Raw genomic sequence first — 17,738 nt, 5'->3', positions numbered from 1 at the left:
TTTATGGCATATTGATTGCCGACATGTTGTAATTTGATTGTCATCTTTTCTGTAGTTGATTAAATTGTGGAGTTAATGAGCTTTCTTTGGTGGTGAACTTGGTGAACTTGGTGGTGAATTCCCACCCTACTGAGTTTAACTATCTCGTGGCAGCCCATCGTCACGGAAAGACCAGGTGTTGGAGTGTGAAACCTATTGCTGCAGCCAGAACTCACCATCGGTAGAGCAGTTCCAAGCACCTGATACTCCGAGAGAGTCCTCCCGCTGGGAACAGTTCAGGGATTTGTCTCAGTAGAGGTCTTTTTTTTGGTGATATCAGGGTGTTTGTGTTCCCTTTGCACTCAAAATGGAATGTGCAACAGTGATGAGAATTACTGAGAGGACATAAAGGACCTCCAAGTGATTCTTTAGAATTTCTTAGATCTCTACAGAGGGCTTAATGGAAATAGTCATATATCTGTTCATTTTAAAGGGATCATTTAGAGTAATTCTTTACCATGGCATAATTTGAAAAATTTGTTTTAATATTTAATTGTATTTTTTATTGTTTTTCTGTTCAGAACCAGGTTTTGCTTTTCAAATTTTTGAGGAGTCTTCTTGACCCAAGGTATGTTAATAAACTTTGGTTTTTTCATAGTACATAGATGAGAAATAAAAGTAAATAAATTGAGGTTGAGATACCAGCCCATGGTATCCAAATAGTACAATTAGCTCTTGATTTTTAATATTAGTAGTAGTAACTTACATAGATAATATAAAAATACGTGATCTGAAAAACAGATTACATCTAGGGTAATACTTTTCTTTCCATTTGAACATGAGTCTACAGGGTGAGTTCTCATTAATGTAGTAATAAATAAAATAATGAAGCCATGCCATGCTATGAGGATGTGTTTCAGGAAGAATTTGGTGACCGTATGGCTTCTCTTTCTATCCTAGCTTCACTCCTACCTATTCCTTCCTTCATGCTGTAGACCGATAGCTCTACTTTCCAAAGTAAACACCTGGTTCCCAGCCTACCTCTAAATTTATTACCTTTTATACTCTGACTTGATCTGTTTAATTTTAAATAACTTCCTGGTGGTATGGGAAGGAAAGTTTTTTCAACTGCTACTCTGGTGCTTATCAAAAAAAAACAAACCCAAAGAGATTATGAAATTAGTCATGAATTTGTAAGCAAAACAGTTCTGCATATGTAATTTTAAAGTTTTGTTGTGACTGAGTACGGTACATTGGGAATTAAGTGTAATAATATTTAACATCCTCTAGGATAGTTGCTCTTAACCAGAAGTGTGTATCAGAATCAACTATGAAGCTTTAAAAAATATGCCTTGGCCCAACCTGCAGAATCATTGAGAGTGGGGCTATTTTGATGCACACCTAGAGTTAAGCATCACTGGCTTACGTGTAATATCCGGGATGGCATAGCTTTCCTATCAGACATACAAACTTTAGGTTTCATTACGGTATACACTGGCCATTGAAAGCAGGTAATTGTAATATCAATTTTGTCATTCCAGTGTTCTATGCTATTTTAAAATACCAAAACACCAGTAATTTTTTTTATTGTAAAAATTTTTTGAAAGCTCATTTAAATCTTGAACAGGTTGGGTTGCATTTAAATTTAGAGTCAAACGTGTATGTGCAGATGTTTAGAAAAAGCAATCTGACTATCTACCCCCCTCCACCCTTATTCAAGACCTTTGCAAAGTATCTGTGTTTTAATTCCCTGTTCTCAGATAATTACTGAGGCTAGACATCTTTTTAAAAATTTCTGTTAATCATTTGTATTTCTCTCAGTCAGTTTGGGCCCCTATCGTCTTCTAGAATTAACTGATAGAGATATTTTAGAAGTAGAGTTGGGAGTAGGAGGGAAGAAAGAGAGCTGCTGGAAAGAGGATGCAGAGAGCTGGAAGGGGGAGACGTAAGTGTAGGTTGGAGACTGAGCCAGAGGGAAGAGGAAGGAAATGCCCAGCCCTCCTTCCCAGCTCTCCTTCCCAGCCCTTTCTTACAGTGTGTCCACCACTTTTCCCAGTGGCACAATTTCCTGTTCCTCCTCTGTGCTTCCTCTAGTGTTAGATCCATTTTCTTAGGGCCCAACTCCTCTTTCCCCAGGATAATTTATTTTAACCATCCTACCTAGAGAGATACAAGCTGGAAGGACAGAGGAAACTCAGCTTTGAACTTGGCATTTTCTCAAATGTAATAAAGTGTAGACAGTGAGGGTGACCAAATTTACTTTTCTAAAATAAAAAAATCCAGTATTAGGTAATGTAAGTATCTATTATATTACTAGGTCAAAGACCTAGTGTTCTGCTTTGAGAGCCTCAATTCTTGAAATCACATTTTCTCCTCTTACTTTATGTCTTTATATAGGAGGCAAGCATTAATTTAAATTATGCTCTAAACGTATTTGATTGGCATTTCAATCATTTTTATATAAAGAGTATTTTGAGTGATATTATCTCAGTTTAACCTGTAAAAGCCTGTTTGACCCTCAATGTAAATACATATATAATACTAGTAATATATTGAATTTTGGATTGAGGGAGAGAAATGAGGCTAAAAATGTTGAGTGCAAGGCCTGGCATAGGTGCAGTGGCTCATGCCTGTAATCATAGCACTCTGAGAGGCCGAGGTGGAAGGATTCCTTGAGGTCAGGAGTTCGAGACCAACCTGACTGAGACCCTGGTCTCTACAAAAAATAGAAAAAATTAGCCAGGTGTGGTGGCATGTGCCTGTAGTCCCAGCTACTCCAGAGGCTAAGGCAGGAGACTCATTTGAGCCCAGGAGTTTGACGTTGTAGTGAGCTATGATGATGCCATTGCACTCTAGCCAGGGCAACAAAGTGAGATCCTGCCTCAAAAAAAAAAAAAGAAGAGAAAACAAAAAGAAACTTGAGCACAGAGGGAGTAAAGAAAGGAAGGAAGCCCTCCCTTTCTTGCTTTCAAAGCTGTTCTTAGACAAAGTTTTAAATTATAGAAAATTTGTCTTTTGTGCCCTATGAACTCTACCCACCCCCCATTCTTTCTAGGGGTACAGGGTTCACACATTTCTTCAAGCCCTCTGCTTCATAAGCACACTCAGATATAGAGTATTCTTCATAGATTTTAAAAATCCAAATTACCCTCTCTATGCCCCAGTCAAAACTTTTTTCTAATTACTTTGTCAATCTCTGTACTATGTGGCACTTTTATAATGAGGAATATACAAGTAATATATGAATACAATGAAGCATATGTATGGGGGAAAAAACTTTTCCTAATTCCAGTGGATCTTGAGGGTGAGAAGAGAGCAGATAGCATGGCCTGGTTTACATTCAGTCTCTGAATGTCTGACTTCCCATCACATTTTAGCCTTTTAAGTGACTATGCTTGTTAACTGATCCAGAGTAAAGGATTAGATTCCTGTCTGCTACTGGGCAAACTGAAGTGGAAAATGAAGGGAGTATGGAAGAAGATGTGGGGACAAAAGACCATCAAGAACAGGTAGACTGGCTCTGCCTAGCAGTTGTCACTGACAGCCAGCTTTACACTATTTTTGCCTTTGTTTCTCCCCTTTCTGTTCTACTTAAGCAGTAAGTTTTTTTTAACCTCCAAGTTTTTTTCCCCATGAAACTCCTCTGCCAGCATTGTGGAAAGTAGGAAAATGAAAGAAAACAGCTATTTTGAGATGAAGACTACTTGTTTGTATGTATCATATCAGAATGTTGCTGTTTTTGCTTTTGTCCCCAAAACCTGAGTTAATAGGATCCTCATTCTTGTATATGTAGTTTATGCATATTTGATTTAACATTTACATGTATTCATCAAGTTGTTTTTGAGGGGTTAGCTTTTTATTCTGCCAACAGCATTTTTAAAGAAACAGATCATCTAGTTGAAGTCTTGTTTCTCTGTCTTTACCCAATTTCTTTAAGTTATCTTTGTTATATAAATAATTCCATCGGTAGAATTAATTGACCTACAAAGATATTGGTGGCATCTGTACATAGAAAGATTAGATTGTTGGGGGGGAGAGGAGGTTAATCCTTCAGAAGCAAATTACTTGCCTGAATTGAGGCCAACAGCTTGGGAGAAAGGATTTGCATCCTCTTCCAGTTCTCTCCTGGAGGACAGCTGCTACAGAAAGCCTGACTCCACCCCCACTCCCAGGGTGAATTCTGCTGGCCACGAATTCTCACAGGAGTCCTCCTGATACATTTACATCCAGTTGCAAGTCCTTTGTGCAGTGGGCATGCTTAAAGGATAATACAAAAGACACTGATGTTTTTTGTGAGGCCATGAGCTGCATAAATGGAATAAAGAGAATGTGCAAGTGTATTTACATTCAGAATATTTTCCTCAGTATGATTTTCCTGGCAATGTTGATTTAGCCTTTGTTAACAATGTCCTGGAGTCCTCTGAAATATAAAGTATGATTTTCTTGTAGGAAAAAAACACATAAAACATCACAGTGTATTTGAAAGTCTTTAATCAAAGTAAAAAGTAAACATTGCTAAGAAAATGAGTAACTGTCAAGAAGCAAAATATAGATTATAGAAATGCTTATACATGGGGTTTTAGTTGAGTCTGTCAGTGTTTCTGTGGATGTTTTTGAAGGGACATTTTAAGATACATTCAGTGTCGAAATAACATATTTTGAAATTAAAAATTAGAAGGTTATATATGTTCATGAACTTTGACATATAAAAATGCGTACCAACTTCAGTGAGTGCCTACAATGGCCAAGGTGATTGTCCATTTGGCCAGGCTCACTGCTGGGTATCAAATCTTTGGTTAGTATTTTGCCAACAACTCAAATTCAACTGTTTAAAACTTATATGTCATCATCTCCTAATCTCCAGTGTGTACATCGGTCTGTCTCTCCTCCACACTCTTTTTCTCTCTTTATGTTTATATATTTATATATATAATATATAGCATATTATTATATATTATATTTTTATATATAATAATATGTATTTTATATATGTCTCCTATGTCTTAGTCTGTTTGCATCACTATAAAGGAATACCTGGGGCTGGGTAATTTAAAAAGAAAAGAAGTTTATTTGGCTGATGGTTCTATAGGCTACACAAGAAGCATGGCTCCTGCATCTGCTTCTGGTGAGGGCTTCAGGGAGTTTCCAGTCATGGTTGAAGACAAAATGGGAGCACGTATGTCACATGGCGAGAGAGGCAGCAAGATAGAGAGGGGAGGAAGGTGCCAGCCTCTTTTAAACAATCAGATCTCATGAGAACTCACTCATTACCATGAGGACAGCATTGGGCCATTCATGAGGGGTCTGCCCCCGTGACCCAAACACCTCCCCCTAGACCCCACCTCCACCATTAGAGATCAAATTTCTACACGAGATTGGAGGGGACAAATATCCAAACTATATCAGCCTACATACATTTATTTCTTTATTCAGTAGTTATTTATAATGAAATTGCATTTATACTCACTTTTTACAAGCCCAGCCTGTTCTCTCACCTTTATTTTCTCTCGTTATAGCAAATAACATCATCCATCCATTTATTTCCTTTAGCAATTTACTGCATACTAAGCACTGTGGCAGGCATGGAAGATAAAATGGTGAAAAGACAGGACCCTCCCTGCCTTCGGAGAATTTACTTTCTAGTGGAAGGGATAGGAAAAAGCAGGCAGTTACATATAGCTCAAGTGTCTTAGATAACATCCTGAGAGTGATGACCAAGTTTTCACTGTCCTTTACCTGCTCTACCATCTCACCACAGCACACAGAACCAGTCATCAAAATCTATCAACTGACCTTTTCTGTTTCTCTTACATGTGTGTTTTCCTCTTGTCTGTGCCCCCCAGGCCCCACCCTGCCCCAGTTCAGTCATTCAGCATCTTTCTTTTGGTCTCTCTTGCTGGTTTCCCAACCACCTTCCTAATTCTTCTCTTCCCTTTTTGAACATATGAGTAATGATAACGTTTCCCTCCCCTTTCTCAAAGTTTTTTTGATTCCCAGTACCCAAGGTGAGGTCCAGTCTTCATGATGTACAGGCCCTTCTTAGTCTGATTCAAGCTCATTTGTCCAGGTTCATTTTCTTCTATCTTCTCATTTCACTTTTCTCCTTTATTCTTCAGCAGTACTGAACAATTTGTAAAATACACTACACACTCCTCCCTTTGCATACTGTTCCTCCTTCTTCATCAACATCATCAGCTAGGGCCCCAAGAAGCATGGCTGCTCCTCTGGGCCTAGACTCCACGTAGCAGGAGACAGGGCACAGCAGCAATTGGGGTGTGGGAGATGGAGTGCCTCTGAGGCAGCTTGTCCTAGTGGGGTAGACAGCTGTCGCAGCTCGACTGAGGAGTGATACACTACCATGCGTGCAAGCTGTGTACAATGATGGCAGGGCCTCAGGGATGAAGGGACGCAGTGGCTACTGGCCCCCAGAGCAGGGTGCACTCTAGTAGTGGCTCCATTTCGAGATGGCACAGCGCAGTAGCAGCGTGGGCCACAGGGGACAGGGCACAATGTGGGCTCCTCTGTGTATTGCAGCTGTGTGAACTTTGGACAGCTCACTAGGCTAGGCTCAGAGGCTGTGAGAACTGCAGGGTCCTCCAGCAGTGAAGACTGCGGGTGTCCACAACAGTGATGGAGGCTGCTGAGGGCCTCTTATTTAATATTTAACCTTGTCCCCACAGGGAGAAATCCCTCCTAGTTCTAAGCTGATTCCCACTTTGGGATGAGGTGGTGGAGGCATGTGTTGTGAATGATACAGTCAGGTTCTCAGTCTAAAAGGTACTGAGTAGTCACCAGTGTGCCACTACATTCAAGGACTGGATATATGGGAATAAGCAGAGGATTCGATTTAGACTAGGCTGAAGTGGTCCTAAGTTGTCAAAACAAGGTACTGGAAGAGATTGTGAAATCTTTTTCCTTAGAGGTATGGACAAATAATCTAGACCAGCCTATTCAGCTACAGTGTTTAGAGTGAGGGAAAGGGACTAGACCAGCCTTTTTTTTTTTTATTCCAGTACAACATTTATTTTTTTGTCAAATATTAGGAAGTCAGAATTTTAATTCTAGAATCATTTTAATGTAAGTTTTCCAAAACTGATATATATTTTTATCCTTTCCCAGAAATGGTTCGATGTACAAGGTTATAATTTAAAATTATTTTCATAACCTGAGTAAGAGTGGATAGAAATATTCTCCAACCTGAATTTCAGGGTAGGCAGGTGTGTGTGTGTGTGTGTGTGAGAGAGAGAGAGAGAGCATGAGAGTGAGAGAAGGAGAGGGAGAAGGCACACACATGCTTTCTTCTAAAACTGACAGAAGTTTTAAACTTTTAAAATTTAAAGTTTTCTCCCTTTTACATATATTTAAATGTCTATATTCTTTTAGCCAGTGCTATTGTTAAAATAGGGATTCCCAAAAGAGTAGATAAGGTTTCGGTCTAAAATACATTTTCATGGCCATTGAAGTTAGCAGTGGGTATATGGTAAAATGGGTAGTTAATAGAAGACTAACAGAAATAGCTTTGGGAACTGGATATAACAAATTGTATTTATGTGCAAGACTGATAAGCAACAGTGAGAAATGGATGTAAATTCATTAATGCTACAGCTTATTTATTAAAGTTTTGATTATGTTGATGTTATCCAATCATTTCTCATCAGACACATTATTTCCTCCACAAATGAAAGCATCAAAATCTATTCATTTGGGTAATTTGCTTGGTTTGATGCATATTCACAACTTCACTTCTTACAAATGGTTCTGTCAATAGATGTTCTAGGAAGGATTAAATACTGTGATTCATGCTTATGTCTAACCTTAAATTGCTCCACAGTCTTGCATTTATAAGATACACTAACAGAAGTCTAATATAGATAAAATACCAACACCACCTACAATTTGGCATCAACGTCTATAAAGAACACTGGCTCACCTGAATATGGAGAAACATTGGTTAACATTCCCATTCTCTTTTACCTAATACTGTTCCCTTGAGACACAACCTTGATCCCTCTGATAATAGATAGGAAAAACCAACTGCTCTGGTCACCAAAATGTGTATGGGGGACTTTTCCCATACACACCTACCAAGCAATTCTCTAGTGGGCTCTGACTGGGTGCCCTCCAATTTAACTCAGTGCTGACACTATCTACCTGTAGTTAGTGTCAGATCCCACAGGTTAAGGCCTTAGTTCCACAAGACTACCCCCACCCATTTCAGATGCCAAGCACAGACCCCAGGTTGTGATCTGTGCTTCTGACCGACTATCTATAAATCGGAGTCCCTTGATCCCCTCCTCAGGTGCGATTAATTTGCTAGCGCAGCTCACACAATTCAGGGAAACACCTTACTTACATTTACTGGTTTATTATAAAGAATGTTACAGAGGATACAGATGAGCAACCAGGTAGCAGAGATGCACAGGGCAAGGTACGTAGGAAGGGGCACGGAGGTGCACTGCCCTCCAGGCATCTCTGTGTTTAGCAATCCAGAAGCTCCCCAAACCCTGTCCTTTGGGCTTTCATGGAGACTTTATTGTGCAGGCACAATTGATTACATCGTTGGCCATTGATGATCAACTCAACCCCTCTCCCCTCTGCAGAGGTGTGTGAGGCGAAACTGAAAGTTCCAACCCTCTAATCACATTGTTGGCTCCCCTGGCAACCCGCCCCCATCCTGAAGCTGTCCAGGAGCCCCAGTCCTGTGCCCTCTCACCAGCATATGGAAAAGACAGTCACCACTTCAAAGACACTAAGGGTTTTAGGAGCTGTGTGCCAGGAACCAGGGACAGAGACCATATATATATTTCTTACTATATCACAGTTATCATAGTCACGTATAGAGAACTACCATTTTCCTGGATTTATCTCGTCCATCCTCTAATTTCTCCATTCAGGGCTTTCTGACAGGATTTATTCCTAGCTATCTCTGATATTATAACCCTAGTCCCTGAAATTTTCACCCCTCTATTCTGTGTTTCTGCCTGTTCTACGTTTCCCTCTGTTTGCAGGCAGTCCAGTGTACTATTCCAGTCAGTTCAGTTCAATTCAACGTGTATTTACTGAGCTCTATGTATTATGTGCCAAGGCTGTGTTAGTGCTGGGGAGACGATGATGGAATGCAACACAGTGTTTGCCGTCTTGGAGTTTATAGTGTAGTTGGGGACACAGACACTTAAACAGATAATTTTCAAGTTATGTAGTAAAAACTAAGGTGGTGGTATACATAGAGAATAGCCAGTCACTGAACAAAATTGTATATTTTAAAGGTAGTTGTGAGATACCATAAAAAAATAAAATAAAACTGAAAACATGATTTTTTTTTTTTTAATTTACAGCCAATTTGAGGAGATACAGAATTAGCCCATCAGCAAGTCTTGAAAGCCCCAAAGAGCAGAACTTATTTAGTTTATCGCTCAACCTCTGGTTAGGACTGAGTATCATCAGCTAATTTGCAGAAATGTCCTATGTCTAAATATAATCCCTTCTTCAATAATTCAAGCCTCTTATTAGTAAAAATAGGAGTGCTACTTACCATCATTTATAGAATAATTACAAAATCCAAATCGTTCTTTTTGGAGTCCAGAGATTCCCACCCTGTGACCTTGGTGCACTGCACAGAGTTACAGGTGTGCTTAGAGACTGATCCCCTTGGCTCTTGGGGCCCCCAGAGTCCTGTGTGAGCAATCTTACTTCACTCCAGTGGGCCTTACACATGTCGCCATTTTGTGTGTGCCGTGGTATCTGAAAAGCTGGAAACTACTGCTTTAAACCGTCTGTTTTAATCTTTTCTCAGAAGGCTAGTTTCCCAAGCAATCATTTTTGTATTTTATTGTCCCTGTTCCAGTTCTTTATATAAGGAGCTTTAGTTGAGGAATTCTGAAGAGAAGATAGAACTCTCGGAAGTAACTGACTTCTTTTGAAGCTAGAGAGAAGATGATTCTCAGGTCTCAAAAGAGCAACAGTTGATTTCCTAAGTAGTTCCTTTTGGCCGCCAGTAGTTGAGTATCCAGCATGATAAAGTTAATACTCCACTTCCAAAGCTTTTGTGTAGGCGTTTTGAATAGTGGGCTTTGTGAGTAGCTGGCATACAAGGCACATGGACAAATAAATATTGTATATCTTACTATTCATCACTTTTTAATTTGTTTTAACAGTAACCAAAAAATTAGCCCTTACTACATGCAAGACACTGGTTGGCTTCAAAAATTCACTAGTGAGAAGATGCATGGTGCCTACCTTCACAAAGTTTGTAGTCTTTTAGAGAAGACAGATAATTAAAGAGGTAATTGCAGTGTGATGTGATTGATTCTATGAGGGATGTATAGAAGAGACAGTTATTGAGACTAGAAGGTGGTTTATTATATATGGTTACTTATGAATCAGATTGTTTAGACTGAATTGGGTGGGGTTTCTTGTTTCTTTTAGAGCAAAGTATAACATTTGGTATGAGTTAGAAGAGTCTCAACTAAATGTTATTTCCCTAATTTTTCAATGTAACCTGAGAAATATTGCTTCTTAGAATGCCTGTGATGTAATATATAGTTTGCCCAAAAAACCTAAGTAACACTGGGACTTTCAATTCACATTTTTGTCTGACTAGAAGGTAGTCTGGTTTTAACATAATATACTTTTTACCTATAGCCTTTAATTATAGATGTGATTAAATAATGCTACAATTTAGTATTCTCTTACCTTTTATATTTTTAGGGAAGGTATTCATGTAAATCAAGAATCGCTGCAAATTTCTCCCTGTATTACAGAGCAGTTCATTGAGCTGTCGTGTCAGTTCAACCCAAACCAAGTTATAGACACGCTGCAAGTCCTTGAGTGCTACCGCCTAGAAGAAACTATTCAGGTAAGATAAGACCAACAGTGTAGACAAGACAAGAGTAAACTTTTCCTTAACATTTCTCATTTGACAGATGAGCAAAGTGAAGGGGAGAAAATACAATTTCATTTTTAACCCTCATAAATTCTTAGCTGAGACACTCTCCTGAAAACAAAAGTCAGATTAACAGGAAAAAAACAGCGGAAGTTTACTGATGTGTGCTGTACCTATCACATGGGAGAGACCTCAGTTCAAAAGTCTCTCTCTCAAGGCAGTGGCTTAGGGGCCTTGCTTAAATATTATTTTAACAAAGAGCCATAAATCCCATAGTGACAAAACAGAGGCAAGAGCAGCTCCAGTCTTGTGAAAGGTGAGAAAATGTGGGAAGATAGTAAAATCTGTTCTCAGATTTCTCTGGTGCCTGCCGGTGCCTTCTCTGAGCCAATGAACAAGTGGTAAGCGAGGATTCATGTCCTGCCGTCAGGCAAACAGAGGATGAGGCAGAGTGTCCCCTGCATTTTCAGTATCTTTAACTTAACAATACTCAATATTGGGGGGGAAATATTTTGGTTTCCTTTGGTCCCTCTGAAACTTTACTTTTAGAAAGTTTCACGTATTAAAAGCCAATTTGGTAGCTTTGGAGAGATTTGAATTAGAGGTTTTAAGATAAGAGATTGGCAAAGAGCGAGAGAAACACAGATTAGAACAAGTAGAAAGAAACAAAGTTGGGTACATTGTCCCGTATCTTCTCGAATCAGTCTCTTAGTTGTAAAAATAAGTCAGTTCAGTTAAATAGTTGCATTTCATTTCAGGAGTGGATTTCCTTTGAAGTTCACACCAAAATAACAAAGGTTAATGTTTGGAATAGTCTATAAGCTTGTCTCTGAATCTGGAGGGCAGCTAGCCGGGGTTTCTAGGTTTGTGTTTGAAGTATCTGCAGTTGGGTGGAAGTAGGCAGTAGCAATGACAATCTGACAGATTGTCCTGGATTGCAGTTTGAATCAGGTGTTGCTGTGAATTTTCTGTCCATAAATAAGTTGTGGTGGTGATTTTTCCAAAGTTTATATCAAGTTGTCCAGTGTTAGTTTACAGGGCTTCAGGAAAAGCACAATTTAATTTCAGTAATTCCAAGTCAGAAAAATGGGAGAAAAATTTGAAATTATTAGTTTGGAGAGTTACAGTCAGATATTGGAGGAAACTAAAAATTTAGGCTTTAGTCTACATTGCAGATAAATTATAAAATTTCAAAAATAATGAGCTAGAATCTAATAACAAGTACACTATAGTTTTTTTTTCTCAATCATAATTTTTTTTCTCTCTCCGGTTTCCCCATTTTTACCAAAGATAATCACAGTAAATCCAATTTATATGCAAAATCTGGGTAGTCTCATTATATTCGGCCTGATTATTTACATAAGTACTGCAAGAATAATGATTGACCAAATAGACTCTTTTTAAAATCTGCTCAGCTAGGATTTATAAGGAATCGCAGATTACACTGTTAAAAGCTTCTCCGGATTAGAAAGCCAAGCCATGGACTCACTATCAGATTTTACCTGTAGTACCTGGGTGAATTCTTTTCTTGAGATTCTCAAAATGTTCTGAGATTCCTGGGCCTGTCAAAAAGGAACATTCTTTACTTACTCCAAGGCTAGGAACCTTGTAAGGGTACCATGTAGACAAAGTACCAGGCCAGTTTTTCCAAGGGCTTTATTGGCTTCTTAAAGTTAAGCTTAGTTCCTTAAACTGGTCTGGTTATATCTGAAAATATGACATCCCAGTCAAAGCCTTGGTAATATAACCTGTGTTTCCAACTGTCCTGCTACAAAGAAAACAAATTCTCACTGAACTTACACAAATAACTATATTGCCATAGAATGAGAATACTCACAAATAGTTTCCAAATTTTGGAAGGATCAGGTAGATAGAAGGGTAAATGTTTCAGTTTTGCTCACAAAAGTGTACTTTACCAAATTACTGTGAAACTTTGATTACCCATACATACACACAAAAAGAGTTTTGTTTTGTTTTTTTTTAACTCTGGAAACTCAAAAGTAAAAAGGATCAGCAATGTTTCAGACAAAAAAGTCATTAAAAACTCATTTCAACCCCATGTAATTAACTCTTGTTTTGCTTGATGTTGGGTCAGAGCAATTTTGTGAGTCCACTTGCTTTTAGAAATTTTTGCCCATTCTAGTGATATAGTCTCAAAATTGTCAGGAACCTGTACTCGAGAGTAATTGTTGCAGTCTTTTTCATGAACCTCCTTAAAGATGCAACACTTTAGAGTTTGCAAAGAGCTTTCAGGGGAAAAAAACATCAAAATCAAATAACTGTGGACAAGATTTAAAATGGCCATGGTTAAAGACCCAGTTGTCAAGGAAATTTGGTTATTTTATGTGGCCTATAACAATTTAACATAATAACCGAAAATATGACTGATAACATACACCAAGACATATCTGAATCTCATATAATTTTAGAACACATATTAATAATATATCCTTATAAATATAACCCAAAGAAGATGAAACATCATTTCTTTTTTTTTCTTTTGCTTTTTTTAGACAGAGTCTCACTCAATTACCTGGGCTGGAGTGCAGTGACATGAACACAGCTCACTGTAGCTTTGAATTCCTGGGCTCAAGTGGTCTTCCTGCCTCAGCCTTGCAAGTATTTGAGACTACAGGCATGTACCATCACATCTGGCTAATTTTTTAAATTTTTTGTAGTGACAGGGTCTCACTGTGTTGCCCAGGCTGGTCTTGAACTCCTGGTCTCAAGTGATTCTTCCACCTTGGCCTTCCAAAGTGCTGAGATTAGAGGCATGAACCACCACGCCCAGCTTAAACATCATTTCTATTTGACAGTGTTTCCCATATAATTTAACATATCAAATAAACTGGTTTATTGTCTCTCTTTTGGATGTTTCAGGGACCTCTGGAACATCCCAAAGTTAGTTAGTTTCAAGTTAAAAAGACTTAATTTTAAAATTTGAAATTTGATTTTGGGAAGCCTATCAAATATGTCAAAGGTTTAAAATAGTTGATCAAAATAGGATCACAGGTCACTGTAAAATAATGGTAATTCATTTAGCCAAAGTGATAATGAAAAGCAAAATGGAGACTCACACATGAAGTTAACTTGCATAAGGTGATGTCTAGTAAGTGGTAGCGCCTGCGATTGAACTTGGATAGTCTGATTCCATAATACAAGCTCTGAATTACTGTGATAAACTGCTTCCCCATTTATTCTATTAAAGTCAGCTTTATAGAAATTGTTATTAATCAAGCTTTATAGAAATTCTAGCCAACTGAATAAGCCTAGCAAAAGGAACATAGTAAAAATATTGAAAGGAAAAGATAAAGCTCTTGTTTACAGACACTGATGATTAGGTGGTCCTGTTGTCCCATAAAACGTAATGGGCTAAATAGCAATTCAAGTAGCTTTAGCACTCTGATTGCCTTGATCCTCTTCCCTTATTTACTCCTGTTTCCAAACGAAAATGTGTGTGTGTGCACGTGTGTGCACACACACACTAATATTTTATTAATCTTTTTCTTCAAGGCTGAAGTTTGTGTGTGTGTGTGAGCGCGTGCGTGCGCACACCTTATTTCCTTTCCTATTCTGATAACATAAAGGATATTCTTTTGTATAAGTTTTATAGTTTAGCTTCTTACATTTAGGCTTTTAATCCTTCTGGAAGTTATTTCTGTAGGCTGATCAAGAGAGGGATTTATATCCCTTTTTCCACATAATGGCTAATGGTCCGTGTGGCATTTTATTATTCTTTTCTCACTGATTTTTAATGCCATACTGCTGTATACCAGACTCCCAAATGTACATGGATCTGTTTGTGGGTTCTGTTCTGTTCCTTTGGTTGTGTTTCTGTATATTTGTACCACACATTTTAATTAATATAGCTTTCAGTAGGCTTATTATTTGGAAAAAGAATTCTCCCTCCTTATTCTTTTTCTTTGAAATGGTTTATCTACTTTTGGCCTCTTATTATTCCATATCAATTCAGAGATCACATTGTCAAATTCCTGTAAAAGAGTCAAACCCTCTGGAATTTTGATTTAAAAATGCATTGAATTTATAGACCACTTCAGGGACAATTGACATCTCTGTGGTATTGATTCTTCTCATTCAGGAGTATGATTGCCTTTTTAAAATACCTTTTATGCTTTTGGTATATATGGCTTCTGCACATATTAAATTTGTTCACAGATACCATATAGTTTTGTTAACATTGTACAAGGAGATTTTTTGAGATAGCCTATATTTTATTGATAGCTGCTGCTGTATTAGAATATTAGTGATTTTTGTACATTGTTTTGTATCTAGCAATCAGGCTGAATTATTTTTTAGTTCAAATAGTTTCGAGATTTTTTTTTTTTTTTTTTTGAGACAGAGTCTCACTGTGTTGCCCGGGCTAGAGTGCCGTGGCGTCCTAGCTCACAGCAACCTCAAATCCTGGGCTCAAGCAATCCTTCTGCCTCAGCCTCCCAAGTAGCTGGGACTACAGGCATGCGCCACCATGCCCGGGTAATTTTTTCTATATATTTTTAGTTGTCCGATTAATTTTTTTCTATTTTTAGTAGAGACGGGGTCTCGCTCTTGCTCAGGCTGGTTTCGAACTCCTGAGCTCAAACAATCCACCTGCCTCAGCCTCCCAGAGAGCTAGGATTACAGGCGTGAGCCACCGCGCCCGGCCTCTAGATTTTTTTTTTAAGAGAGTATCACTCTGTTACCCAGACTGGAGTGCAGTGGCATGATCGTAGCTCACTGCAGCCTCAAACTCCTGGGTTCAAACAATCCTTGTGCCTCAGCCTCCCAAGTAGCTGGGACTAGAGGCACGCACCACCATGCCTGGCTAATTATTTAATTTTTTGTAGAGATAGAGTCCTGCTATATTGCCCAGTCTGGTCTTGATCCCCCAACCTCAAATGATCTTCCTGCCTCCACCTCTCAAAGTGATGGGATCCACTCCACCTGGCCAGTTTCAAGATTTTTTATGACAATAATGTTTTCTGATAATAATGGCAGGGATTTCTTTCATTCCAATCTTATAGTTTTGTCTTTCTTTTAACAGATGGCTAGGAGCTCTAGGATACAGTTAAATAGAAGCAGTGATAGTGTGCCTTCTAACCTTGCTCCTGATTTAAAAGAAAGCGTATCTAATATTTTACATTAAATATGGCATTTATTATAGGCTTTTGATAGATAACTTTTATTAAGTTAAGAAATTCTAGCCTCAGTTTGGATAAGAATGTTTTGTTTTGTTTTGTTTTTGTCATGAATGGCTTCATTTTACCAAATGTTTTTCCTGCATTTATTGCTGTTTTCACATGTTCTTCTCCTTTGATCTATTAAACTGTTAATGTGCTATTTGTGCCTCTCTTTTCTTCTAAGAAAGTTTTTTTGTACTATATTAATCTTTTCAAAAAAGCTATGTTGGAGTTTGTTAAACCTCTCTATTGTTTGCTTTCTGTCATTTTCTGTGCTTTTTTCCTTTCTTTTATCTTCTTAGTTTAACTGGTATTTCTTTTTTACTAATTACAAATTTTTAGTCTGTTATTTTTTATTAAGATCCCACAAGTTGATATGTAGTGTTTTCATTCTCATTTTGTTCTAAATATTTGTATATAATTACACATAAGTTTCTAGTTCATTATTACTATTCATGTGTATGTGTTAACTTTCCTCCAGTGGATATACCTCATTCATGTGTGTAACAATTTTTTAAAATAAATAAGTGAAAAAAATGAATGAATTTGGTCCAATTAGAAATACCATATAAGCCAGTATAAGACTAAAAAGTCAAGTATTTATGTATTATACTATAACGTAGCATACTACTAAGGTAGGAATTCATTATTTATTATCATGTGATTTTTCATCCCCAGTGGAATTGTCCCACCCATAAACAAGATTTGTGAACAAAAATGTTTATCTTCTCTTTTTTTCTCCTAGATTACTCAGAAGTATCAACTTCCTGAAGTCACTGCTTATCTATTAGAAAAGAAAGGAGATATTCATGGTGCCTTTTTAATAATGTTAGAGGTAACATTTTATTACATTTTCTTTGTCTTATTTCTCTCTGTCCCTCTAGCCATTCATCAATCCATCTTAATTTTTTATGTTTCAAAGTTAGTTGCAGACAGTAATACATTTTACCTCTGAATATTTTTATCATGCTTATCACTGACTAGAGTTCAATATTTCTTTGTGCTACTTTTTTTAATATAAAATTTACATACAGTAAAAAACACATGTTTTCAGTGTACCATTTGATGCGTTTTTAACAAATGTATACATCTGTGTCACCCAAGTCCCTAACAAGGTAGAGATCATTACCTTCACTCAGAAAGTTCCCTCCTGCTCTTTCTCAGTCAGCCCCTGCTCCCATCCCCCCACCCTCCCAGAGAAAGCCACTCTTATGATTTTTCCACCATCCAATAGGTATTCTTTTATGTAATTCTTCTTTCACTTAGCATAATGTTTTTGAGATTTATCTCTGTTATTGCACTTATCAGTAGTTTTTTCTTTTATTGCTGAGTAGTAGTTAATTGTGTGAATGTACAGTGGATTGTTTATCCACTCTCCTGTTGATGGACTTTTGGCTGCTTCTAGTTTTTGGCTATTATGAATAAAGCTGCTATGATCACTCTTGTACAGGTCTTTTTGCACACAAATGTTTTCATTTCCCTTGAGTAAATATCAAAGAATGGAATTGCTGTGTCGTAGGATAGTTTTATAAGAAATTGTCAGACCTCTTTCCAAAGTGGTGGTACCATTTTACACTCCACCAATAATGTGTAAGAGTTTTGCTTGCTCTGCATTCTCACCAATACTTTCTGTTCAATAAATTTTTTTAAAAAACTTTTTGCCATCTAAAAAAATTATTGTAAAATAAACAGCATAAAGA

General features: G+C 37.7%; 1 protein-coding gene across 1 annotated transcript in view; it reads left to right on the top strand.

Annotated features, from left to right (window-relative positions):
- VPS8 (vacuolar protein sorting 8 homolog (S. cerevisiae)) overlaps window positions 1–17,738 on the top strand; it is a 213,907-nt gene that overhangs the window by 116,271 nt on the left and 79,898 nt on the right. Inside the window, 3 exon segments of the mRNA XM_012640004.1 lie at window positions 561–607; window positions 10,687–10,834; window positions 16,784–16,873. Coding sequence (XP_012495458.1) covers window positions 561–607; window positions 10,687–10,834; window positions 16,784–16,873 — 285 coding nt within the window.

Source organism: Propithecus coquereli, unplaced genomic scaffold, assembly GCF_000956105.1.
Source record: "Propithecus coquereli isolate 6110/MARCELLA unplaced genomic scaffold, Pcoq_1.0 Scaffold10, whole genome shotgun sequence".
Lineage (NCBI taxonomy): Eukaryota > Metazoa > Chordata > Mammalia > Primates > Indriidae > Propithecus > Propithecus coquereli.
Note: the sequence above shows the minus strand (reverse complement) of the source record. Positions and strands in the feature narration are given on the sequence as shown.